The sequence below is a fragment of the Sciurus carolinensis genome, chromosome 12 (genome assembly GCF_902686445.1).
Source record: "Sciurus carolinensis chromosome 12, mSciCar1.2, whole genome shotgun sequence".
Lineage (NCBI taxonomy): Eukaryota > Metazoa > Chordata > Mammalia > Rodentia > Sciuridae > Sciurus > Sciurus carolinensis.
The window spans coordinates 110,263,038-110,290,712 of NC_062224.1; the positions used below are offsets into that span (position 1 = coordinate 110,263,038).

General features: G+C 36.6%; 1 protein-coding gene and 1 pseudogene across 5 annotated transcripts in view; both read right to left on the reverse strand.

The window, feature by feature from the left end:
* Positions 1 to 27,675, reverse strand: part of Rabgap1l (RAB GTPase activating protein 1 like) — a 663,388-nt gene that overhangs the window by 529,060 nt on the left and 106,653 nt on the right. For all 5 annotated transcript variants that reach the window (XM_047519817.1, XM_047519815.1, XM_047519816.1 and 2 more), the window contains exons 8-10: positions 22,949 to 23,015; positions 18,394 to 18,496; positions 15,208 to 15,374 (exon numbers count right to left, since the gene is read on the reverse strand). In XM_047519817.1, coding sequence (XP_047375773.1) covers positions 15,208 to 15,374; positions 18,394 to 18,496; positions 22,949 to 23,015 — 337 coding nt within the window. The remainder of the gene's footprint in view (positions 1 to 15,207; positions 15,375 to 18,393; positions 18,497 to 22,948; positions 23,016 to 27,675) is intronic.
* On the reverse strand, positions 25,219 to 26,610 carry LOC124961918 (aldo-keto reductase family 1 member B1-like; annotated as a pseudogene).

Consider the following 27,675-nt stretch of genomic DNA (forward strand, 5'->3'; position numbering starts at 1 on the left):
CAACACAAAATCGGGTGCCTCTCCCTTCCCCGCAGCCTCGCCACTGATTTTCCCTGCCCTCCACTGCCGCTGCCTTTCTTCAGGCCATCGTCACTTCTTTTCTTGACCCCAACAGCCTTCTTACTTCATGTTTGCTGTCTCTAGTAGCCCCAACCACACTCTGCCTGTGGGTTTCACCTAGACACGCATTGGTAAAAGGAAGCACCGTAGAGCTTAGGAATCGAACAGTCTGTCAATCCAGAGCCCAGAGTGATACTTGGGCAGGATCTTCTAACAATTCCCCAACCACCACAAGAAAACTGAACTCACAAAGAAGTGAGTTGTCATATCCTCTTGTAAAGGACCCCCACTCTCCACTGGGGGTAACTTCTTTCTTCATAAACTTTGCTATACTTTTACTATGTATTCTGTTTTGCTTGACATCTTCTCTGGCAAGAAAACAAGGGCTGAAAACACAATACACCCTCCAGTAACAATTGTAACACAAGGACAGAGAATATATACAGTATTATTTGAGTATCCCCAACAAGTAGCCTAATGTCTGTCACACTGTAAGCACTCAATAAATGTTTAATAAACTAAGCATTGCAAATCACTTCTAAAGTGAATACTGGCATGTCAGCAAAACTATAAAATAAGTGAAACCGTCCCTTGGCCTTCCCTCCTCAACACGGTGACACTTCACGTCAAGCAGGAATGCCCTCTTGACTTCTTTAACTTGACCTCTAAAAAGAGCTAGCCTTAAGGAAAGAACCTTATTAAACTCATTAACAATGAGGACAGTATGACTGGTAAAAGTCATTAAGATCTATTTCCTGGGGACACTGGCATTTAAACAGGCAAAGCTTGAAGCTACTGGAATCAACATCTAATAGTAAAATATCAGACATTCAATAGTATGAGAAATTATTTTGGAAAAATATTTTTGCAAATAGTTTATAAATAATATCACATATTGGGCTGGGGAGATAGCTCAGTTGGAAGAGTGCTTGCCTCACAAGCACAAGACCCTGGGTTCAATCCCCAGCACCCCCCCCCCAAAAAAAACCAATAATAATAATAATAATAATAATAATTAGAGTGTTCCTCCTAGATCAGCATCACACATCACTATTTCAACAACTAAGAGTGTTTTCTTTGAGTAGGCAAACTGCCAAATTTTCCAACATTGTGAATCCTTAGATTTTCATTATAAACTTCCCAAGTACAACTAACATAAACAGTGATATCAACAAAGATGATACAAGTTTCTAGCAAGCTGAAGTGAAATACAATTTTAAAAATAAAGTACATTCATGAAAACATTTTTAGGAAAAAAAATCCAAACATGAGTTAGACCAGCATAATTTTCCATTTGCCATAATCATTTCATAAAGTAAGTTTTAGGATCAAACTGTTTAGGTTCAATTCCTATCCACCACCTACTGAACTTCCTGTTTCTCATGCTTATCTAGAAAAATGGGGATAATAATGTTTTATACATCTCAAGAGACTTGTGCTGATGATTTCATAAGTAAACTCATGCAAAGTACTTAGAATAATATTTGGCATGTGGTAAATTTTCTATAAGTAGCAACTGCTATTGCCACTATTGCTTACAGTAATAATCCTAGAAGATTTTGTTATTGATCTGAGATCGAAGAAACCTTATCATAGAACCTAACATAAGTGACACTTATAGAGCACACAGCTCAACGACTACGGAATATCCAAGAGTGCTTAAAATATCATATACATAGAAAATTCAACAACACAGACCATATGTTGGATCATAAAATAAATCTAGACACACAGTTCAAAAGAACTCAAATAATATATTCTCTGACAAAAATGAAACAAAATTGCAACAGCAGGAAAATAACTAGAAAACATATGAATATTAAGAAATCAAACAATATGTTTCTAAACAATCCACAGTAACAGAAAAAGTAACAGGCTAAATTAGATAATACTTTAAATGTAATAAAAATAAACACACAATATAACAGACTTATGGGATACAGTTAAGGAAAAAGAGTAAATAAAATAAAGAATGATCTAATCTTCACAGGAAGAAGTTAGAAAAACAAATTAAACTCAAAGAACAAAGAATAAAGATAATAAAAGAGCCCCACTGGAGCGGTGAACTCGGACAACTGGGAACATCGTAGAGGAGGCCGCTCAGCACAGCGCTTGGACTCGGAGCAACCACTGGGGTTCCGGGCGGCTGCCTGAGGAGGAGCTGCGTGGCGAGCTGTTTGGACTCAGAGTGACCGCTTCTGAACACCAGGGGGCTGCCCGGAGGAACAGGAGGAGCGCGGCGGGTCGCTTGGACTCGGAGGGACTACACCAGATCTACGGGTGGTTGCCAGAGGAGGAGATGCGTGGCAAGGTGTTTAGACTCAGAGCAACCGCTTCTGAACACCAGGGGGGCTACCCGGAGGAAGAGGAGGAGCACGGCGGGTCGCTTGGTCTAGGAGTGACTGCATCAGAACTACAGGCGGTTGCCAGAGGAGGAGCAGCGTGGCGAGCTGTTTAGACTCAGAACGACCGCTTCTGAACACCGGGGGGCTACCCGGAGGAAGAGGAGGAACGTGGCGGGTCGCTTGGTCTAGGAGTGACTGCATCAGAGCTCCGAGTGGCTGCTCAGAGGAGGAGGCGAGTGGTGAGTTGCTTGGACTCAAAGCGACCGCTCCTGAACACCAGTGGCCTGCCTGGAGGAGGAGCGCAGTGGATCACTTGGTCTCGGAGCGGCCGCTCCTGAACACCGGGGGGCTACCCCGAGGAGGAGGAGGAACAGGGCAGGTCACTTGGACTTGGAGTGACTGCCTAGGGCTACGGGAGGTTGGCAGAAGGAGAAGCGAAGTGAGTTGCTTGGACTCCTAGTGACTGCATTGGAACACCAGGCGGCTGTCCAGAGGAAGAGGGGTGTGGTGGGTCTCTGGGACTCGGAGCTATTGTACAGGGCTCCAGGTGGCGGCTCAGAGGAGGGGCCGCATAGCCAGGCGATTAGGTGCAGAGCAGGGTCCCAGGAGCTAGGCAGCTTCTTGGTGGAAGAACCGCACAGAGACACGCTCAGGGGCGGAGCGAAGGTTCCAGGACTGCAGGAAGATTCTCTGAGGAGAGGCAGCCTAAGGAGACTCGTCTGCGAAGGGTGAGGCTCCCAGGCCAAGGAGGTAGGTCCAGGCCCCTGGGAACGTTGCAGAGGAAGACAGCCCAGACCAGGTGGTAGTTGTAGATTGAGGGGAACCTCTAGGAGGGGAACTGACCAGCGAGACCTCCCCACCGGGTGAGTCTTCCCTGCCGGGTGAGGTTTTCCCACAAGGATGGTAAAACCAGAGACACAGGCACAAACAGGCCTTGCCTCAGCCCGCAGCCTACTTCCCCTTTGGATGACCATTGGTCAACAAGTGGAGGCACCTCTGCCCACTATCAGGGAATATACCCCACCTGAGGGTCACCACCCCTAGAGAGGCAGCTTCCTTCTGGAGCACCGCATTATCAACTTCCTCCAAGACTTCAGGCTACTGAAGGATAGGAGGGGATATACTAGCAATCTTCAGAGACATTATAAGTCAATAGAGGAAAAGAGCAATATCTTAATGACCCACTGATCCCTGAACAATATGAGAAAACAAGGGAAGAAAATGTCCCAAACAAATCTAGATGTTACATCAATAAAATCCAATGACAGCATGGCAGAAGAAATGACAGAAAGGGAGTTCAGAATGTACATAATTAAAACGATCAGGGAAGCAAACGAGGAGATGAAAGAGCAAATGCAGGCACTGAATGATCGCACCAATCGACAGTTAAAAGAGCACATACAGGAAGCAAAAGATCACTTCAATAAAGAGTTAGAGATATTGAAAAAAAAACAAACAGAAATCCTTGAAATGAAGGAAACAATAAACCAAATTAAGAACTCCATAGAAAGCATAACCAATAGGATAGAACACCTGGAAGACAGAACCTCAGACATTGAAGACAAAATATTTAACCTTGAAAACAAAGTTGAACAAACAGAGAAGATGGTAAGAAAACATGAACAGAATCTCCAAGAACTATGGGATATCATGAAAAGGCCAAATTTGAGAATTATTGGGATAGAGGAAGGCTTAGAGAAACAAACCAAAGGAATGAACAATCTATTCAATGAAATAATATCAGAAAATTTCCCAAATCTGAAAAATGAAATGGAAAATCAAGTTCAAGAGGCTTATAGGACTCCAAATACACAAAATTACAACAGACCCACACCAAGGCACATTATAATGAAAATACCTAACATACCAAATAAAGACAGAATTTTAAAGGCTGTGAGAGAAAAGAACCAAATTACATTCAGGGGGAAGCCAATACGGATATCAGCAGATTTTTCAATTCAGACCCTAAAAGCTAGAAGGGCCTGGAACAACATTTTTCAAGCTCTGAAAGAAAATGGATGCCAACCAAGAATCTTATACCCAGCAAAACTTACCTTCAAATTTGATGATGAAATAAAATCCTTCCATGATAAACAAAAGCTAAAAGAATTTACAAAAAGAAAGCCAGCATTACAGAACATTCTCAGCAAAATATTCCATGAGGAAGAGATGAAAAACAAAGAAGCAAATCAGCAAAGGGAGGAATTATCCTAAAGGAACTGTCAAATAAAGGAGGAACCAAGTTGTGTCAAAAAAATAAATAAATAAATAAAATTTAAAAGATGAACCAAATGACCGGGAATATAAATCATATCTCAATAATAACCCTGAATGTTAATGGCCTGAATTCATCAATCAAAAGACACAGACTGGCAGACTGGATTAAAAAGAAAGATCCAACAATATGTTGCCTGCAAGAGATTCACCTCATAGAAAGAGATACCCATAGACTAAAGGTGAAAGGATGGGGAAAAACATACCATGCACATGGACTCAGCAAAAAAGCTGGAGTATCCATCCTCATTTCAGATAATGTGGACTTCAAGCCAAAGTTAGTCAGAAGGGATAAAGGACATTTCATACTGCTTAAGGGAAGCATAAATCAGCAAGATATAACAATCATAAACATCTATACCCCAAACAGTGGCTCATCCATGGATGTCAAACAAATCCTTCTCAATTTTAGAAACCAAATAGACCATAACACAATAATACTAGGTGATTTTAACACGCCTCTCTCACCACTGGACAGATCTTCCAAACAAAAATTGAACGAAGAAACCATAGATCTCAATAACACAATCAATAATTTAGACTTAACAGACATTTATAGAATATACCATCCAACCAAGAGCGAATACACTTTCTTCTCAGCAGCACATGGATCCTTCTCTAAAATAGACCATATATTATGCCACAAAGCTAATGTTAGCAAATACAAGAAGATAGAGACACTACCTTTTATTCTATCAGATCATAATGGATTGAAGTTAGAAATAAATGAAAGAGTAAAAAACAGAAACTACTCTAACACCTGGAGATTAAACAATATACTATTATATGATGAATGTATAACAGAAGATATTAGGAAGGAAATTAAAAAATTCTTAGAGGTAAATGAGAACAAAGAAACATCATATCAAAATCTCTGGGACACTATGAAAGCAGTACTTAGAGGAAAATTTATGGAGCGCATTCAATAAAAGAAGTAAAACTCAACAATAAACAACCTAACACTACAGCTCAAAGCCCTAGAAAAAGAAGAACAGACCAACACCAAAAGTAGTAGAAAACAGGAAATAGTTAAACTGAGAGCTGAAATCAACGAAATTGAAACAAAAGAAACAATACAAAAAATTGACAAAATAAATAGTTGGTTCTTCGAAAAAATAAACAAAATTGATAAACCTTTAGCCACACTAACAAAGAGAACACGAGAGAAAACCCAAATCACTAAAATTCGGAATGAACAAGGAAATATCACAACAGACATGATTGAAATACAAAACATAATTAGAAGCTATTTTGAAAATCTATACTCCAACAAAATAGAAAATTTCGAAGACATCAACAGGTTTCTAGAGACATATGAATGGCCTAAACTGAACGAGGAGGACATACACAATTTAAATAGACCAATTTCAAGTAATGGAATAGAAGAAGTCATCAAAAGCCTACCAACAAAAAAAAGTCCAGGACCAGATGGGTTCTCAGCCGAGTTCTACAAAACCTTTAAAGAAGAACTCATTCCAATACTTCTCAAAGTATTCCATGAAATAGAAGAGGAGGGAACTCTCCCAAACTCATTCTATGAAGCCAATATTACCCTGATACCTAAACCAGACAGAGACACATCGAGGAAAGAAAATTTCAGACCAATATCCTTAATGAACATCGACGCAAAAATCCTAAGCAAAATTTTAGCAAATCGCATACAAAAACATTAAAAAGATAGTGCACCATGATCAAGTGGGTTTCATCCCAGGGATGCAAGGTTGGTTCAACATCAGGAAATCAATAAATGTAATTCACCATATCAATAGACTTAAAGTCAAGAATCACATGATTATTTCGATAGATGCAGAAAAAGCATTTGATAAAATACAGCACCCCTCCATGCGCAAAACACTAGAAAAAATAGGGATAGTGGGAACATTCCTTAACATTGTAAAGGCCATCTATGCTAAGCCAATGGCTAATATCATTCTAAATGGTGAAAAACTGAAAGCATTCCCACTAAAAACTGGAATAAGGCAGGGATGCCCTCTTTCACCACTTCTTTTCAATATCGTCCTTGAAACTCTAGCCAGAGCAATTAGACAGACCAAAGAAATTAAAGGGATACGAATAGGAAAGAAGAACTCAAACTATCCCTATTTGCTGATGATATGATTGTATACTTAGAGGAACCAGGAAATTCCACCAGAAAACTTTTAGATCTCATAAGTGAATTCAGTAAAGTAGCAGGATATAAGATCAATGCACATAAATCTAATGCATTTTTATACATAAGTGATGAATCTTCAGAAAGAGAAATTAGGAAAACTACCCCATTCACAATAGCATCAAAAAAAAAAAATAAAATACTTGGGAATCAATCTCACAAAAGAGGTGAAAGACCTCTACAATGAGAACTACAGAACACTAAAGAAAGAAATTCAAGAAAACCTTAGAAGATGGAAAGATCTCCCATGTTCTTGGATAGGAAGAATTAATATTGTCAAAATGGCCATACTACCAAAAGTGCTATACAGATTCAATGCAATTCCAATTAAAATCCCAATGATGTACCTTACAGAAATAGAGCAAGCAATTATGAAATTCATCTGGAAGAATAAAAAACCCAGAATAGCTAAAGCAATCCTTAGCAGAAAGAGTGAAGCAGGGGGTATCGCAATACCAGATCTTCAACTATACTACAAAGCAATAGTAACAAAAACGGCATGGTATTGGTACCAAAATAGAAAGGTGGATCAATGGTACAGAATAGAGGACACGGACACAAACCCAAATAAATACAATTTTCTCATACTAGACAAAGGGGCCAAAAATATGCAATGGAGAAAAGATAGCCTCTTCAACAAATGGTGCTGGGAGAATTGGAAATCCATATGCAACAGAATGAAACTAAACCCATATCTCTCACAATGCACGAAACTAAACTCAAAATGGATTAAGGACCTCAGAATCAGACCAGAGACCTTGCATCTTATAGAAGAAAAAGTAGGTCCAGAGCTTCAACATGTTGGCTTAGGACCAGAGTTCCTCAACAGGACTCCCATAGAACAAGAAATAAAAGCAATAATCAATAACTGGGATAGATTCAAACTAAAAAGCTTTTTCTCAGCAAAGGAAACTATCAGCAGTGCAAAGAAAGAGCCTACAGAGTGGGAGAAAATCTTTGCCAATCATACTTCAGATAGAGCACTAATCTCCAGAATCTATAAAGAACTCAAAAAACTCTACACCAAGAATACAAATAATCCAATCGACAAATGGGCTAAGGAAATGAATAGACACTTCACATAAGATCTACAAGCAATCAACAAACATATGGAAAAATGTTCAACATCTCTAGTAATAAGAGAAATGCAAATCAAAACCAGCCTAAGATTCCATCTCGCCCCAATTAGAATGGCGATTATCAAGAATACAAGCAACAACAGGTGTTGGCAAGGATGTGGGGAGAAAGGTACACTCCTACATTGCTGGTGGGGCTGCAAATTAGTGCAGCCACTCAAAGCAGTGTGGAGACTCCTTAGAAAACTTGGAATGGAACAACCATTTGACCCAGTTATCCCACTCCTTGGCCTATACCCAAAGGACTTAAAATCAACATACTACAGAGACACAGCCATATCAATGTTCATAGCTGCTCAGTTCACAATAGCCAGATTATGGAAACCTAGATGTCCTTCAATTGATGAATGGATAAAGAAACTGTGGTATATATATATATATATATACATAATGGAATATTACTCAGCCATAAAGAATGATAAAATTATGGCATTTGCAGGCAAATGGATGAAATTGGCAAATATCATGCTAAGTGAGATAAGCCAATCTCAAAAAACCAAAGGACAAATGATATCGCTAATAAGTGGATGATGACACATAATGGGGGGTGGGAGGGGTTAGTGTTAGGGTTAGAGTTAGGATTAGGGAGGGTGGCAAGAATGGAGGAAGGAAGGACTGTATAGAGGGAAAAGAGGGTTGGGAGGGGTGGGGGAGAAGGGAAAAAATGAATCAAACATCATTACCCTATGTAAATTTATGATTACACAAATGGTATGCCTTTACGCCATGTACAAACAGAGAAACAACATGTATCCCATTTGTTTACAATAAAAAAAAAGATAATAAAAGAAATAAAAAGAAAATAAAGTAGAAAAAACCTGGAAAAAAAAAATCAATGAGTCCATAAAGTTAATAGACTTCTAATATATAAGTTGCCAATAACATGACCAAAAAAAAACAAAACTCCTAAGATCCTAAAACAAGGGGCTAGGGAGGTAGCCCCAGAGGTAGAGCACTTGCCTACCATGTGCAAGACCCTGGGTTCAATTCCCAGCACCACAAAAACAAAAACAGATCCCAAAACACAGAAAGGAAATAAGACGAAGTTTGAGCAATAAATTAAATAGACTAGATAAAAACAACTAAAAAATTCCTTCAAAGCCAGGCATGGTGGCGCATGCCTATAATCCCAGTGGCTCAGGAAGCTGAGTTCAAAGTCAGCCTCAGCAAAAGCGAAGACACTAAACAACTCAGTGAGACCTTATATCTACATAAAATACAAAACAGACCTGGGGATATGGCTCAGTGGCCAGGTGCCCCCAAGTTCAATCCCTAGTAGCCCCCACCCCAAGAAAAAAATCCCTGAGAGACATAAATCAATAATGACTCAAGAAGAAATAAAAATAACAATAAATGGAATAACAATATCTACTTAAAAAAAAATTAAAACTAAAATCCTTCTCTCAAACTAAACCAAAGACCCAGATGGTTTCACTAGTAAATTCTACATTTAAGAAGAAATAATATAAACTTTTTTTTCATTATCATTGTTTCATTAGTGCATTATAATACACATAATAGTGGATTCATCGTGACATCTTCATATATTTCATTTCACTCCCATTCCCGAGTACATCTTCTCTGCCCCCTCCCCATCCCCATCTTCTATTAGTTTTCCTTCTATTTAATTATTTATATTTATCTTATTGTTTGATTGACTGATTGTCGTGCTTGGGAACCCATGGTGATTGAACCATGACCTTGTGCATGCTAGGAAAGCACTCGTCCACTGAGCTACATTCCCACCTGGGTGCATTATAATTATATAGGAAAGTGGGATTTATTGTGATAAATTCATGTATTCCCATAGCATAATTAGAATAATTTGGTCAATTTCAGATCAGTATCTCTCATAAAAGAGACATACAAATTATTGTCAGTACTTCATCAAACAGCTACATATAAAAATGCTATTGTAATAGATATATTAAAAGAATACTACCATGATCAAGGGAGATTTATCCTAGAGAATTCAAGTTAGTTTAACACTTAAAAAAAATCCATCGACGAAATACCAACATATTAACAGGAGAAAAAAGGAAAAACCTAGTAAATACAGAGACAACATTTGGCAAAAAAAATTAACACTGTCTGTGGAAGAAAATTAAAAACTTATAAAGAAAAACAAATTACAAGTATTTAGTATGAAACAATGTTACAAAACTTTATTTGTAAATAATATCATCTCAGGTATATAAAGTTTTAAGAGATCTAGAAAAGCTATGAAAACAATATGTAAGTAACTCAAGTTTTGAATGTAATAAGGTTAACATAAAAAAATCAACTTTCTATTCTAAAAATGAACACTCAAAATTGCAATTTTAAAAATATAATATATAATAATATTAAAAGCATGTAAATTCTCAGGAGTAACGTTAGCAGGGTGAGCATACGAAGTCCCCAGCTCTTGCCTCCCTCCCAGAAATACTAACTAGAAACTATACATGGACAAGAATGCCTTTTCAAAAATCCCAGAACCTGAGGGTGAGGATGAAGGATCCCCTTGGAGCACAAACCTGTGAAAAATTGCATTAGAAGCATGAAGGGAATAGCTTCACTTTGATCATGTTGTCACACCCCCAGCCAGCACAGCATCTCATGGGGAGGGATCCCCTGGGCCTGCAGCTTCTCCAGTGGGAAAAAAGAATACAGGGCATACATGAAACTTTCCCAGAATTATGAATTATTTCCCAGAAAGGGGCAGTGGACACATCAAAGACCCCAGCAACCTCCCCTACCCAGCTGTCCCATCCAGAATCCCAGGATAAGTAAACAAGAGGTCTTCCCCTGCCCAAGTGAATGTGCAAAGGCTGAAAAGGGTGATCATTTCTTCAACTCCAAGGATACAAGGATCACAAAAAATCAGGGAAACATGATACCACCAAAGGAAATTAATAAAGTTACAATAACTATTTAAAAATGGAGATCCATGAACTAAATGACAAAGAATTGACAATAATCCCCTTCAGATACAGTGAGCCATGCGAAAACACAGAAAACTAAATTCATCAGGAAAACAATATATCAACAAAATAAGTTCAAGAAAGCAATAGAAATCATTTTTTTTTAAATCATAGTACTGAAAAATACAATGGCTGAATTGAAAATTTCAATAGAAAACCTCGACAGATTCAATCAAGCAGAAGAATCAGTGAACTCAAAGACTAACCACTCAGAGAAGCCAAAATGAAGAAAAGCAAAGAAAAATCTATGGGAATCATGGGACACCACAAAGTGAAACAACATACACAAAAACAGTCTCAGAAGGAGAAAAAACAAAGAAAAGGTCTATTTAAAAAATAATGACTGAAAACATGTCGAATCTGGGGAGAAAAATGGATATCCAGATTCATGAGACTCCAAGAGCTCAAACAGTTGAATCCCCAAAATTCAACACTGACACACATTACATAATCCAATTGCCAAATACCAAAGACAAAGATAATTATTAAATCAGTAAGAGAAAAGTAGTTTGTCACAAACAAAGAAGCCCACATAAGACTATAATTAGATTTTTTTCAGCAGAAACCTTGCAGGCCAAAAGAGATTAAGATTCACAATATTGAAGAAAAATACCCTTTCTACTAAGAATACTGTATCTAACAAAATTGTTCTAAGACTTTTGCAAAGAAACAAATGATAAGGGAGTTCACCAATGCTAGACTTGCCTTTTAAGAAATGCTAAAGGTAATTCTTAGACGTGTAATGAAAGGATAATAATTAATAATGTAAAAACATGTAAATGTACACAACTCAATGGTAAATGCATACAACTCAATGGAAAATTCAAAATCAGAATTCTCTAATTCAGTTATGGTGGTGCATAAATCAACTCTAGAATAAAAGTTAATATATATATATATATATGTGTGTGTGTATGTGTACTATAATTATAATGATTTATTAGGGGATACATAACATTTTTAAATGATGTAAGAAGGGCATCACGGCACACAACTGTAATCCCAGAAATTTGGGAGGCTGAGGTAGGAGAATTCAAATTTGAGGTCAGTCTCAGCAACTTAGCAAGGTTCTATATTATAGAAAGAAAAGAATGAAAGGAAAGGAAAAGGAAAAGGAAAGGCGGGAAGAAAGAAAGAAAGGCAGAGCAGGGGGTGCTGAGGGTATAGCTCAGTGTAAAGAATCCCTGGGTTCTATTCCCAGTGTAGAAAAAAAAATTTTGATATTTTAATATCAATAACTTAAGATGGGGGAGAGTAAAAGTGTAGTTTCTGTATGCAACCACAGTTATTATCAGCTTAAAATAGGGGTTTGTAGAAAGGAACAGGGGCACATGCCTGTGATCCCAGCTACTCAGCAGGCTGAGGCAGGAGGTCTGCAAGTTTGAGGTCAACAAGGCAATTTAGCAAAATCCTCAAAATTTTTTAAAAAGGCCTGGATATAGTTCAGTAGTAAAGTGCTACTGGGTTGAATCCCTGGAAAGGCAGTGGGGGAGAGGAGGTAGGCGGGAGAAAGGAAGGTCAGTAGGACACAGGAGTCATGTGGACTAATCAGAACAACTTAGATGTTCATACGTCTCACTACATTTGAGAAACAGGGAAGCGCTCAAGGAAAAATGATTTGTATACAGGACATCTCATCTGGTTTGGTGTCACCAAGAGTCTGAACTAATCCTGTCTTTAGGCAAAACTCTCAGAATGAATGAAACAGTTCTAGGTGTCTAAAATTAACCCATTCTCTCTTGATTCATTTAAACATAATAATGGTCTGGACATGAATATTCTAAGGTAATCTTTGAATTGTATCAGATGCTCACCTAATTTCTTCTTCCCACCAATGTTGTCTCCCACAGACCAACATCTCCACATTACCACCAACCGTCACAGGACAATTCAGTTTCTGGAGTTATGGGAAGAAGGTAAGAGCACACTCTGGCTCAGGATAAGAAGTTATAGTCTCAGCTCTTATAATAATTAACAATATGAATTTTAACAATTCATCTAACTTCTCTAGATTTCACTTTTTTCATTTGTATTATTTCTGCTTAAGGCAGGTATGCCTTCATGTATGAACCAGTTGATAATGTATTTTCCAGTTTTCATACTTTTTCTTTAATATAAATTATGATACTAAAGTTACAAACCATATTCCTCATATTCAAGATTCTTTGAAGTCAGTTTCATATTTAGAACGGCTGTTTGTTATGAATGAATCTCATTCTTTCTGTTTTTTTTTTTTTTTTTTTTTGGTACCAGGAATGAAACCCAGGGACACTTAAGCATTCCCAGACTGTTTATTTTGAGACAGGGTCTCACTAAGTTGCTTAGGGCCTTGTTAAATTGCTGAGGCTGGCTCTGAACTGGAGATCCTCCTGCCTTGCCTCCTAAGCTGCTGGTATTAACAGGAGTGTACCACCATGCCTGGCCTGTGTAGCATTTTTAATGTTTTATTATTAAGAAAACTCTCAAGGTATTTATCAAACTCATTCAACATTAGCAGTTTTAAAAATATGAAAATAATGTATAATGATAATCCATTTTACACATGTATACAAATACACATGGGTTCGGGGAGGAAAGTGCACGCATGAGCACACTGGTGAGCGTGAGTGAGCCAATGAAAACCTAACTCCTTCCCAGGTCTCCAGGAGGCAGAATTCACACCATTATTTACTGTTCCTAGAAGTATAAGAACCCATTTTCTCTACAGGCCCTTTATTGACTGTTAAACAGTTTTAAATAATCCTTTGGCTCAGAGTGATGAAATCTTTGATAATGAAAATAACTGAACTATCCAAAAAAAGGTAGGAAGAAAGGAAGAAGAAGGCAGGATAGGATGAATAGGATAGGAAAGATGGGGGCTAATTTTCAAAGAAAAGAAAATAGGATGCTAACACCTCTGTATAACACTTCCCTGAGCTCAACTGGCTGCTAACACCTCCAGTGGGGGTAAGAATCACACTTTCCAAACACAAGTCATTACCTCCTGTGGCTACTCTTTCCTGTCTTTGGGCACCTACACAGTAAAGAAAGAGAGGGTGGGGGATCTATAAAAAGGCAAGACACATCCCCCACTGGCATCAGCTCTGGGTCCTGGCTCCTCTCCAAGTTGCAGTAGTTCACTATCTCTGTTCTGTCCCTTAAATAAAATGTGTTTTCTATGCTTGCCCCATGATTCTCGGGGGTTTAACCTTCAGCACCAGGGGAATTAGCACCCAATCCTGATTTCCAAGACTGGTATCAGAAGAATAGATGTGAGAGAAAAGGAAAGAAACCTCATGACAAAACAGTTAAAGATGCTCAGGAGACTAAAGTTTTGAATACTGTTCACATAACATGCATTACAATATGCTGCCAAAACAGTCCACACAGTAATAAAAGCTGACTCAAACCACAGCTATCATAATTGTATGAAAGATGAAAACCACAATAACTACAAATATCTTGGTAATGAAGCCTGAGCTATGACAAGTTATGTTTTAATATGAAAATGGATAAGCGGCTTCTATATTTATTCACTGTGTTAGTGCTTTCTTCTGCCACACTGCATTTTGCATGTTACAGTTACAAGGCAGCAAGTATTTTAAAACTTGGGAAAGTGGGCATACTAACAAAACAGCATAAAAAGAATTTCCATTATTCAAACAGACGTTTTACCCTGATTTTACAAACTAACACTGTTAGAATTTAAATTAATTGTTACTGTTACCTTCCTCGTTTACCACAAAAAATGTTTTACCTAGTAATATTGACGAATTTAAGGATGTCATAGGGACCCTAATTTTGTATATTTAACATCAAAATAACTTTATAATCTTACTGATAAGCCAAACAACATATTAATATAATGTAGATTATCTAAAAATTACAACCAGAAATAATTATAACAATTAGGTATTTCTTGGAAAATTTTTCATTTTAACTTTATAAGCATATGGTATTTCTTTTTTGTTTCAAGTAATTTTATATAAAAGACAGGCTGCTTTATATAGAGTCAGTATTTCTATGTTTGTCCTTCACCACATTACATGTCTCAGGTTTCTAGAAAAAAAGTACATAATGATTACACTAACCCCAGTTTTTTAAACTTGTATATTGTCTGTATATAGATTTCTCAAACATTCTGTTGGCTGACTTCAAATATCATTTTTTTGAGAAATTATATTGCTTTTTATTGCTACTTAAGGTATTAAATCTTGACATTAAAAAATAAAAGATAGAAAGAAAAATATTACTATGTGAAGAAAACAAAAAGGTCCCACCTGTTTCAGTCTCATGAAGAAAGTCTCTGTGAAAGTCTTTCTGCTGAAATACCAAAACCGCTCATTTGCAGGGTACACACGGGCCACTGCCTCCAGGAGGAAGCGGACAGGCTCCACCACCTCCGTTACCACCATATCCACTGCCACCGTCATGTACACTCGCTTGTCTGTGGTAGAAATTTTCTGGAGTTTATGTTGGCCTTATTATTCTTTTTGGGGGTGGGAGGGGGTTGTACTTGGGATGGAACTCAGGGCCACTTGACCACCGAGCCACAACCCCAGCCCTACTTTGTATTTTATTTAGAGACAGGGTCTCACTGAGTTGCTTAGCACCTCTCTTATGCTGAGACTGCTCAGGCTCCCCAGCTCTGGGATTACAGGCATGTGCCACCACCCCCAGAAGCTTTAATATTCTTTTATTAAGAAAACAAAATTCCCTCACTTATGAAAAAATTAAGGTTCTTTTTTAAAAATTTTTACCTGGATTTTATTTATTTATTTTTTATGTGGTGCTGAGGCCCAAACCCAGTGCCTCACACATGCCAGGCAACGGCTCTACCACTGAACCACAACCCCAGCTGCAAAATTAAGGTATTTACAATATTATCTTCTACATAATTATTTTTTAATGCTTTCTTACCACTTTGAGGGCTGGGGATAAGGCCCTGGGTTCAATCCCTAGCACCGCAAAAAAAAAAAAAAAAAAAAAAAGAATTCTTACCACTTTGATTAAATAGTTAACTAAGTATTTCAAGTCTGTTCCCGCAGGCACTTATTATCCTATCTAAGTGTCCAAATCTCCTGACAAGCTATATTTTACCATTCCTCTAATATCATCTTTAATATAAAAATAAATAAAAATTGGGCAGAGGGTATGGCTTCATGGTAAAGCACTATCATTGGCAAGGCTGTAAATTCAATCACTAGCACCACAAAAATTTAAAAAATACATCTTCAGGATATTCTTTACTTGAAAACTACCAGATTTCCTATATAACCTTTCATCATAAAAAGCAAAATAAGAGAAATTGTTAGGAATTTTTAATTATAGCCTGGTCATTCTGTACCACTTTGTAATTTCCTTCCTGCTCTTTAAAAACTTTTTAATTACTTTTGTCCACTGTTTTCTAGTTCTCACGTAAAGAAAAATCAAAACAACCAAGTACACCAATAGAAGAAATCTTCAATACTGTGTTTTTAAGACATTTTACAAAATCTACACTCATCAATTACACTTCTATTGATAACACAAACTGGATATTTTATTATACTAAACACAAGTATTATACCTGCCAATTCAAAAGAAACTAATATGTTCTAACATTGTTCCTGACCTAGAGGACTTTTTTTTTTTTTTTTTGGGCGATACTGGTGATTGAACCCAGGGCCTTGTGCTTGCAAGCAGATACTCTACCAACTAAGCTATCTTCCCAGCACCTGACCTAGAGGACTTTAAAGAGAGTATGTAGAGGGGTAAGAGAGAGTAACATAAAACACAGAATAGCTCAACTGCATTGAGCTAGTGGAAGATCCAAGACATTCCATCTCTTAGGGTCTAACTATCTTTTGTAAAAATCAAACCTTATGTGACTCATGGATTCTCTGAGTAATGTATAATTTTAAGGACACCTTTTAAAAATTTAGAAATCAAGACAATGTGTGTAGCATATGAAATGATTTTAAATTTAAAATACATTATATTTCTAATCTGAATATTTTGTGATAAAGCACTGTTATTTTAATAAATAAATTGTAAAAAAATTATCTTTTATGTGAGGATGAACTGTGTATTAAAATACAAAATGAAACAGAACTATGCATTACATTAAAAGCAGGTAAGAGCTACTTTTTAACTTCATTTTTGTAATTCCTATATTTTATTCTTCAATATTATCAACTGGCTTATTTTTCTTATTTTTGAGTTTTCTTTCTGAATGGTCCTATAAGAAAGTATTTGCTGGTATTTACAGGCCTGTCTCCAAAAATAAACTATAGGTGTAAGAATAATTTACTGCTAAAATATAAAAAGCTTAATTTTATAGCAGTTTTTTTTTCCCCCTCTCTTTTTAACCCTCACTTTCAGATGGTTTGTTATACTATTAAATGCATACAATTTAATGAACTGGTAAGTACTCTCTTTAAAGAAAATAGAGAAAAATCATCATGTTAAAGTTCTTCGTTAGCATATATTTCCATATTAGTAATCATTAATGCTTCCTCTCTTTAACCAAAAATCTACTGTGGGTATAAAACTAAATGATAAAAGAGTAAGATGAAACAAATTGATCCATTATATTCTAAATATAAATGTTTGTTTGAATGACAAGAAAGTATTTAGGTAAGACTAACTCATCAAGTAAAACATAAAATTTACTTTAAAGGCAGAAATGGAGGGGCAAAAACACAGGCAATTAGTAGATACCTGGATGAAGCAGGAATAAACAAAAAGGGAAAACATGACTATTTAATATTTAAAAATTTCTGTCCAACACTAGACATGTTAAATAAAATTTTAAAAACATGAAACCAGGGAAAAAAATGTTTGCTACAAATGAAGTCCTTAACATATACATATTGTTAGGATCCCAAAGATCAAAATACTACAACCAATAACTGATAAATAAAAAAAAATAATAAATTGTAATATGAAAAAGATCAAAATAATAATCGAAGCTGGGTGAAGCGGAACACACCTGTAATGCCAGCTGCTTGGGAGGCTGAGGCAAGACGACCATGAGTTCAAAACCAACCACAGCAACTTAGTGAGGCCCTAACCAATACAGCAAGACCCTGCCTCTAAATAAAAAATAAAAAACAGGCTGAGGACGTGACTCAGTGGTAAAGCACCCCCGGGTTCAATCCCTGGCACAAAAATAATAATGGAAGATATGCAAAATTCCAGGATGTGCTTACATTTATCAATTCTATAATCATAAATGAAGCACAAAGCCCAAATGCCTTCTACATAATCTAATAAAATTAATTCACATGTCTTTGGGGAATTCTTTTGAATGGAAAGGATTTTTCATAGAAGTATAAAGTATAAAGGGAAACTAAAATTTTAAATAAGAATATCTTCATTTTAAATAAATATCAGAATTTCTCTTAAAACATAACAAAACAAGGTTGTTCACACTATAAATTTTAAAACAAATAGTAAGTAAGAGAGCTGGTAAGAACAATCACCTTTTGGGGTTTCTTCATTAAGTGCCAAAAACACTGGTGCATTAGGGTTCCACATGCCAGTAATAACATAAGCTCTCCCATCGTGGCTCTTTCCCATCGATTCCTGTAAAATTCAAACAGTACCCACTGATAATATGCGCATCAAGAAAAGTACTGTTTTAAATTATTCCTTATTTTATCTCATACATTAAAATGTGAATTTACAATTTAACAGAGGTTTATTTTCATTTTAAGTTTTTTCGACCTACAAAAACATTTCTTTAAATATTATTTAATATTATTCTGCTACAGCTTTATTTGAACATAGTTTCTGTGTAGAGACATAAACTTCTTGGATAAAAGGAGGCATGACCAAACATGCTGAATCACAAATGCATAATGTAACTACGAAGTTATATTTAACTTGATCTTATGTTGGTTGTCAAAATCTCAGTTGCCTACCCAAATAAGGATATACATAGTCTCTATTAAAACTGTGATAGAAAATTAACTGAAGACATTTAGACTGAATTAATAGCTAATCACAGGGAAATAGTATTTTTCTTTTAATTTTCTAATTTTAATATAGTCCTAAAATATTACTTTATAGCAATACCTTCAAATGTGCTCGTTATCCATGTCAGATATCTGTATACTTTCCTAAAATTGTAAATCGATATTAGGAGACTACTTTTGGTTTGTAATGAACACTCAAGTTTATTAAGGGTGCTACTTGAGAGAACAACACAGAAGCATACAAATCTGTGCATATACAGTATCTACAGCACTTGGGCCACTGTTTCTCACAGTGTGAACAGAGTGCTAAAAGGGTTAGATGAAAACAAAGAGAAAAACTTTTTTACATTAATACCCCTTCTCTGAATCCCTATAAAATTGTGCCAGTTATTTGGTGTTAGCATATATATTTCTCTGTGTATTAGTAAAAATTCACTGACAGATTATACAGCTTAAGCACAAAAACCTTGCCTTCCACAGAAAATAAACACTTAAGGTCATTTGTAAAGGAAACCCACTCAGCACCTCCAACCTACATATATTCATACCCTCTCTCGTGTCTCTCTCTTCTCTCTTTCTCTCTCTCACACACACACACCCTCCTCTCCCTCCCTCCTCTCACACACACACTCACCCTTCTCTCCCTCCCTCTCACACCTACACACACTCACCTTCCCCTCTCTCTCTCTCTCTCTCTCTCTCTCACACACACACACACACACACACACACTCACCCTCCCTCCCTCTCTCTCTTTCCCTCACACCCCGCTCTCTCTCCTCCTGCCCCTCCCTCCTTCCCCGTGGCCACCCCCTGAACCCACAGGCCCCTATTCAGAACAGCAATGGTTTTCTGACCCAAAAGACTCCAATCCATTTCTCAACCAGAATTTTGCTGTGCCTGAGTCCACCAAGATAAGCTACACAAGCTACACCAATCATAATCTTTCCCTAGATAAACAAATACCAAGGAAAGTGGACGGTTAGCAGTGGAAGCTGAAAGGTTTCAGTGAGAACTTAGGCTATGAAACACCACATATAAAACAGTTATAAATCATGAAGCAAGAAAAATATATAAGCAACAGCAGAGAATTAGGAAACCTTTAAGTGGTAAAAGAGAAATGGAGAAAATAAACATAATCCTTAAAATTATAAATCATGGAAACAAAAAACAAAGGCAGACACTGAGAGGTGGAAATGAGGAGAGGGAGATGCAAAGAGAGTGGGGTCAAAAAGAAAAGGGCACAAGGAGACAAGGAGGGAGCAAGCAGGAGAGAAAGCAGCAGAGTCCATTACACAGGTGAGGATTAAGGGCTGCTTCATGGAACTTGAGCTTCTTACACACACATATTGCAAGGGTACTGGGTCAGAATGTACTTCTAATTTCAGGTCCAGCTTCTGGCTTAGTATCAATAAATGGTTAATTGTAAAGATCCACAAACTTCCTGAAGCATCTAGGACTTTTTAAATTGTGTTCTGATTCCAAGAAATCTGATTCTGCTGTCTTCTCTGCTCTTCTTGGTATCTTGCTATTAGGCTTTTCCTAGGTATTAATAGCTAAGGATTGAAAATTCTTATTTCCTTGTTCCTACTCTGTAACTGGCTATTTGACCAAAAACAGTCACTTCATTTATAACTGACTTTTTCTTTCAGAAAGATCTTAAATTAAATTACACTTACAGATTTATTAAACTAGAAAATTTTCAATTCACCTTGCTTATTAGAAAATATTCACACAGGAAAAGTCAGTATTGCTTAAGAACAGTTCAAAACACATAAGGGCTGGAATTGTGGCTTAGTGGTAAAGCACTTGCCTAGCATGTGTGAGGCACTGGATATGAGTCTCAGCACCACATATAAATAAATAAATGAAATAAAGGTCCATCAACAACTTAAAAAATATTTTTAAAAAATAAGAACGTCTCAGAAGTTATTAAATTAAATGTAAGTGCATGCTTTTTCCAAGTTTATCCAAATAATAAAGTGATAGAAGACTTCTTTTCAGTTTCCTATGACATTTGGCTTATGTCATAGAAGGAGCAGAAGTATTAGCATCTTGCTCTAGAGGGAAAAAACTGAGACTAATAAGGCAAAGTTACAAAGAATATGATTCCAGCTGATTATAAAGAAATAACTCCATAATATCCAGAACTATTCCTGAGGCTTCTATATAAGGTAATGAGTTCCTTTTTATTAGATGTAATCCAACCAAGGGTCAATGATCACATATTAAGATACCATGAAGATCGCCTGGCACGGTGGTGCATGCCTGTAATCCCAGAAGCTCAGGAGGCTGAGACAGGAGGATCTCAAGTTCAAAGCCAGTCTCAGCAAAAGTGAGGTGCTAAGCAACTCAGTGAGACTCTGTCTCCAAATAAAATACAAAATAGGGCTGGGGATGTGGCTCAATGGTCAAGTGCCCCTGAGTCCAATCACTGATATAAAAAAAAAAAAAAAAAAGATATCATGAGATTCACAGCACCAGGTAATAACAAATCACAATTGTTCATAACTGAAAACACAAATCCTCCCATTCTGCCTCACTATTTGTTGTAAAGGAAGTCCACTTCTCTCTACAGGAGACTGAATGCTGAGGAGGTCATTGATTTTGAGCACTTAGAGGTGGAGAACTACTCTGCCAGTCGGATAAGACAAAGGGGCCACAAAAGTTCCTACCTGCTCTATAATTCTGTAATCTGAATTCATATTTTATGAATAAATCTTTACCAATCATTCTTCTTGACATTTTAAGCTATGAAAGACCATAATCTGGACCTAGAATGCTGAAATTAGAAATGAAATGATGTACCCCATTTGTGTACAATGAATCAAAATGCAGTCTGTAAAAAATTAAAAAATAAATAAGTAATTTTTTAAAAAGTTTTTAACACCTCAATGCTCCACAATTACCTCCACATGGAATTTTCAAGAGTTTCAGAATACTATGGCTTGTCTAGGGTAAAACCACATTTGCTACTGAAGTGTTGCAGAAAGGGACGGGGAAGGATGTATCGATCACTAACTCGTGTTTCCACACTCAGTTTAACTGGCTGCCCTTACCTGACCTATACTCCTCTACATTTCTGGGGCCCACTGTACCACCAGAGAGAGCACTTAACCCACTGCTGCAGTTACATACCTAAAAGGTCTGTTTCCATCACAAGACTATGAACCCCAGATGATAAAGAGCTATGTTTCACTCACATCTACAATTCCATCACTTCACACAATGACCGACACATAAATAGGTTCCCAAAGCCTGGATGAAGCATTCCAGAACTACTAGAAAATTAGGGTTCATATTACCATGAAATAATTCAAAGAAGAACTTGACATAATTAGTGATATTTAAGTGACATTTACAAAGCATAGTTAAAAAACATGTAGTACCACTTACCACTAAACATAAAAATCTCAGTTCACTAAGAAAATTAATACTTAATGAAAGTAATTCTTTCCTATAACATTTCTAAGTCACAAAGTCAAAGTTTTCATTAAATGCAATCTTAGAATTTAAAAGATGTTTAAAAGTTAAGATGGCTTGCTCCTTTTATACCAAATACTGTATTAGTCTTTAAGGATACTCCTTAAAGTGTCCTTTTTAGTTTTTCTGGCATAATACATAAATATACTTTGCTAAGGACACATAATCAAGGAGAAATTCAGAAAGGGAAATGCTTTAAAAAAAAACATGTATCATCACAGTACTCTAATAGTGCTTTAAAATTAAGGCACCATATTCACTTTGGAGATGCTCGTTAAAATCATGTACTTGATATTTTGAGATCAAAGAAGAGACATTTTCCTAAGAAGTGAAACAGATGAACAGATCGGCATTATCATAACACTATCCTTATATCTGTTTTCAACTTACATATACTTGTTTTGCTGCAAAGTTTACTAAATCCCCCCCTCATAATTTAAATTTGGGTATCCAAATTTAATTATTAATACTGCAAAGCTAAACAAAACAATTCTGAAAACATGACAAAATAGAAAATGCTTTGAAAATATAAAATAACTACCATCTATACTTGGTTAAGATGCTTAAGATTATCATTACCATATCCAGTAAATGCATGTCACTGTTCTTCACGTTTCGACCTGGGCTTAGTAACATTCCAAAACATCTGAAAATATTGGAGGAAAGAAAAAAGGAGAAATAAGGTATCAAGAATATATAGAAGTCCAGTGAGCAAAAAGTCTTTTTTTTTATTAAGTATACAATCCAACATAATGAATCAAACACTATTACCCTATGTAAATATATGATTACACAAATGGCATGCCTTTATTTCATGTACAAACAGAAACAACATGTATCCCATTTGTTTACAATTAAAATGAATTTAAAAATAAATAAATATGCTTTCACAAGCAAAAAAAAAGTATACATCTAAGCTCTGTACTTTCAAATAGCTCTAGATTTTTTTAAGAACATCAAAAATAAGAATTCATTAAGCTTATAATAAAATCACATAGAAATAAGTGATTAAAATTCCCAGATCTTTATTTTGCACATAAAGAGTCCCAAAATCAGAAATCACTATAAAAATGGCCACAATTTGTTGGCTGCAAGAAAATATGGTAGTGAGACTGGAATTAGTTTCCAGGGAGACAAGAGATTTTGTTTGCCTTAAAGTTATTCCAAACACTGGTCAAGATCAATTAAACCAGTAAAATAAAAAATTAAATTTTTGAAAACAAGTCTAAGACATTGAACTCTCTCTTCATCAAATCAGATTAACACAAAGTAAAATAAAATGCCAGCCCTCAATAGTTGCACTATATACTCAGTTAAAAAAAATTTTTTTTGTATGAACAAGAGTAAGGGGAGGAAGGAAGGGGAAGGGGAAGACCAATAGAATGAATTTAATAAAATCATGTTAAATTCATTTATAAAGATACCAAAGAGGGGCTAGGGTTGTAGCTCAGTGGAGGACATTTTCCTAATATGTGTGAGGCATTGGGTTCAATTCTCAGCACCGCATACAAATAAATAAGATCCACTCACAATTAAAAAATATTAAAAGAAAAAAAGATACCAACGGGAATTTCCACTTTTCTGTATATGTAGAAGAAAGGAAGTTTAATAGAGGATAGAGGGTATGGAGCCAGGAGGGAGGGAAAAGAGTAGAGAATGGGGCTCAAAATCAAATTTCTTACATGTACGATTTTGTCAAAATGAACCCAATTACTATGTGTAATTATGATGCTCTAATAAAAATAAAAATAAAGTTATATGAACTACTTACTCTATGCTTACTGATGCTAGAGAAGCTTCAGGAATTCTACTAACACTACCAATTCATCTGTAAGTGATTTTCATAAGCACTAAAATTCACCTAAATCTAAGATTTTTATATTTATCAGGCTATTTTTAACACCACTCTACGGGTTAGCAGACCAAAATCCAGAGAACTTAAACAATTCACCCAAATTCATATTGCTATTAAATAGGTTTCACAACTCAAGAAGCAATGTAATCTGTACAGTGTCTCTGCCAACAATGCATACCTACATTTAATACAGTGTTTTTATCATACCTTCCCAAAATCTAAAGATATACGATGGCGTTACAGAAGGGGTAAAGAATGTAACTATATTAAACATAAGATTTTTTAAAATATCAAAATAGTGGCAGCTAGTCAGTCAACCATTAATCTAATCCTTCTTGTTTTCCAAAAGTTTACTTTCCCAGCAGCATGGTCTTCTCTTACATGAACAAGGTTTGTGACTGGACCTATCCCAATATGTACAAGGTATTTAGTAAATATATCCTTCTTGTGAGTGCTTGAGGATCCTTTGTTCAAGCTTCCCTTCTGGCATCAAACTTTATCTTGGGCATATACCACAAATAAAGTTTATAACTTCTGATGATAACTTTCTAAACATATCATTGTATCACTGAAGAAACATATGATCTAGTAAAACAGGAATAATTATACTCTAGTATTCAAAACTTAAATTACTATATGCAGCCACAATCTCTTGCCTATAAACTCCTATAATACTGTCTATACAAATTGGAATTAATCACACAATTCACTGTACTATTTACTGTACTACTCCCTTGAATCCTTCCTAAATAACAATAAAAGAATCCATTCTTTTTCAGGTGTAAAATTTGATCTCCTCAACTAAGGTTAATGAAGACAGATCTGTCTCCCACTTTCCTGCACACTTTGCTCCAGCGTGCATCTCCCGTGGTGTATTATGTGTTTTATTGGTTTTATTGGTTTATAAGGCTTAAGTTACAAAGTTATTACATACTCATTGTAATAAGTTAACAAATAACAAAGGACTATATATTTGAAAAATAATTTCTCCATGTCTCTTAGTCCCTTTTGGCGTCAGTGCTTACAGTTTAAAATATATGCTCTCTTCTTTCTTTTGGCTCATTTTTTTTTTTTTTTTTTCCTAGTTCACAAAAACTTTTTATTTAAGGCAAAGAGAAGTCTGGCTGAAAGGATTACAGTTCCAAGCAGTCAGAACTCAGTCAGAATGGTTAGTGGCACTATTTTAAATTTGTAGTTTTTGTTTCTCTTTAATCAGAAAAGTGTGCTCAGGTTGTACTTTCCAAGATGAGCAAGAAGAAAGGCAAAAGATTGGCAGAGACCTAATCTACTGATACTGCTCTTCACATCCAGTGTCAAGCAAGCAACCCAGTGTTGCCCATTGCTGAGGGAGACAAGCCACGCTAACTTGCAAGGAAAAATGAGGCAGGAACAGGTGCAATTCCTTGTAGAACAGCAGGCATCCACAGCTTCAAAACTCTGCATGGAAGGGGTAATCTTTGTGGGTAGCACAACTCACCAAGGCACACACCCTCCAGTTCCTGTTGTAGCTGAGTACGGTGGCCATGTCCTCGCTGCTCAGCTCAAAGTCAAACACCTGAAAGTTCTCTGCAATGCATTCAGGTGTCACAGACTTGGGGACCACCACCAATTTCCTCTGCATGGGGAATCGGATCAGCACCTGGGCTGTCGTTTTATTGTTCTTGTCTGCAATCGCCTTGATCCTGGGATCCTCCAGGAATGAAGGGTCCTCGGGTTTGGCCCAGGGCCTCTCAGGAGAACCCAGGGGGCTGGAGGCGGTCACCACAATGCCTTTGGAATGGCAGTACTGGATCAACTCCTGAGTTAGGTACAGGTGGCACTCGATCTGGTTAACTGCCAGCTTATTATATTTCAAGCCAGGTTTGTTTAAGATCCTCTCGTAAACAAGATGGTTGAAGTTGGAAATGCCAATTGCTTTCACCAGCCCCTCATCCACCAGCTCTTCCATGGCCATCCAGGTGTCCACAAAATCAGTGTCACTGGGAACCACGCTGCCTGCTGCATCCAACGGAAAATAGTCGTCACCATGTTTAAAGTCCTTTGGCTAATGAATCAGATAGAGGTCCAGGTAGTCCAGCTGCAGGTTGCTGAGGGTCTTCTGGAAGGCTCTTTTCACCAAGCTCTTGTCATGGAACATGCACCACAGCTTGCTGATGATGAAGAGTTCATGGCGTTTCACCACCTGTTCCTTGAGCTTCTCCTGAAGGGCCACCCCCACCTCCTTCTCGTTCTGGTATACCTGAGCACAGTCAATATGGCGGTACCCAAGGTCAATTGCTACCTTCACAGCCTCAGTCGCCTGGCCAGGAGATGACTTCCAGGTGCCCAGCCCCAGGAGGGGCATCTTGGCGCCGTTAAGGAGCTCGACGTGTCTCTTTTGGCTCATTTTGAAATTTAAAAATTTTTATATTGTTTTGTTTCTCAAGCACATCCAGGTAAAATGGATAAAATTTTATATTTTCTTAGCATAATATTCAATACCAAACTTTACCACAAAAGGAGCCTCAGAGGTTTGAATTATCCCTTACATGGCAATACATATTAACCTTAGCTTGATGATCTTTGAATCTATTATTCTTCCTGGCTTATACATTAAAAAAAAAAAAAAAAAAAAAAAAGTGCCACCAACCAGCAGTGTAACCTTAAAGGAAGCACCTAGCCCCTTAGGCCTCTGCTTCCTCTTCTAGAAAATGGTAGAAGTACGATATAGGAACTTTTTTAGTTCTTCCAGTGCTAAAATTACATAATTTTTTTCTATCAAACCTATAGAAAAAACTATTATCTATTAGTAATTTCCAAAATTATACTTCATTAAAGCACACAAGGCTTCCTATAGAGACCAGCAAGATCTATTAGGAATAATGTGTTGAGAATTAAATAGATATTATTAGTAACACAAACACCTAATGTGAAGATTAAGCAGTTCATTGGGGAGTTGAAAGCATTCAACCTTCTTTTATGAACTCATTTGGTAAGACAGAAAGCAAACTGTTATCCTACCTATTATCTCATTCACAGTCTGGTAGGAAAGGAAAATAAGTAAACAGGCAATTACAATTTGATATGGCAAGTTCTATGATGCCTGTAAGTACAAAATGTTAATGAAGAAGAATGGATGAACACTAGACATTATTTATGATACAGTAAATAGCTGACCTGACCCAAAAATTGGAATTGAACCTCCTGAAAATTAGATTATATCAATAAATATATCAATTATAGAAGTTCCTATCAAATGTTTTAACTTTAAGTCAAACACTACTATATTAATATATATATTTTTTAATGACCTTCATATAACAAATGATTTTCAGGAAGTTGAAATGATTTGCCTAAAGTCACACTGCTATTTATGCTGTAGGACTGATATTCAAGCCCATGTATATCATTACAAAACTACATGGTCTTTTTACATTTGCCATCTCCCTAGGCTATCAGTAGACTATAAATT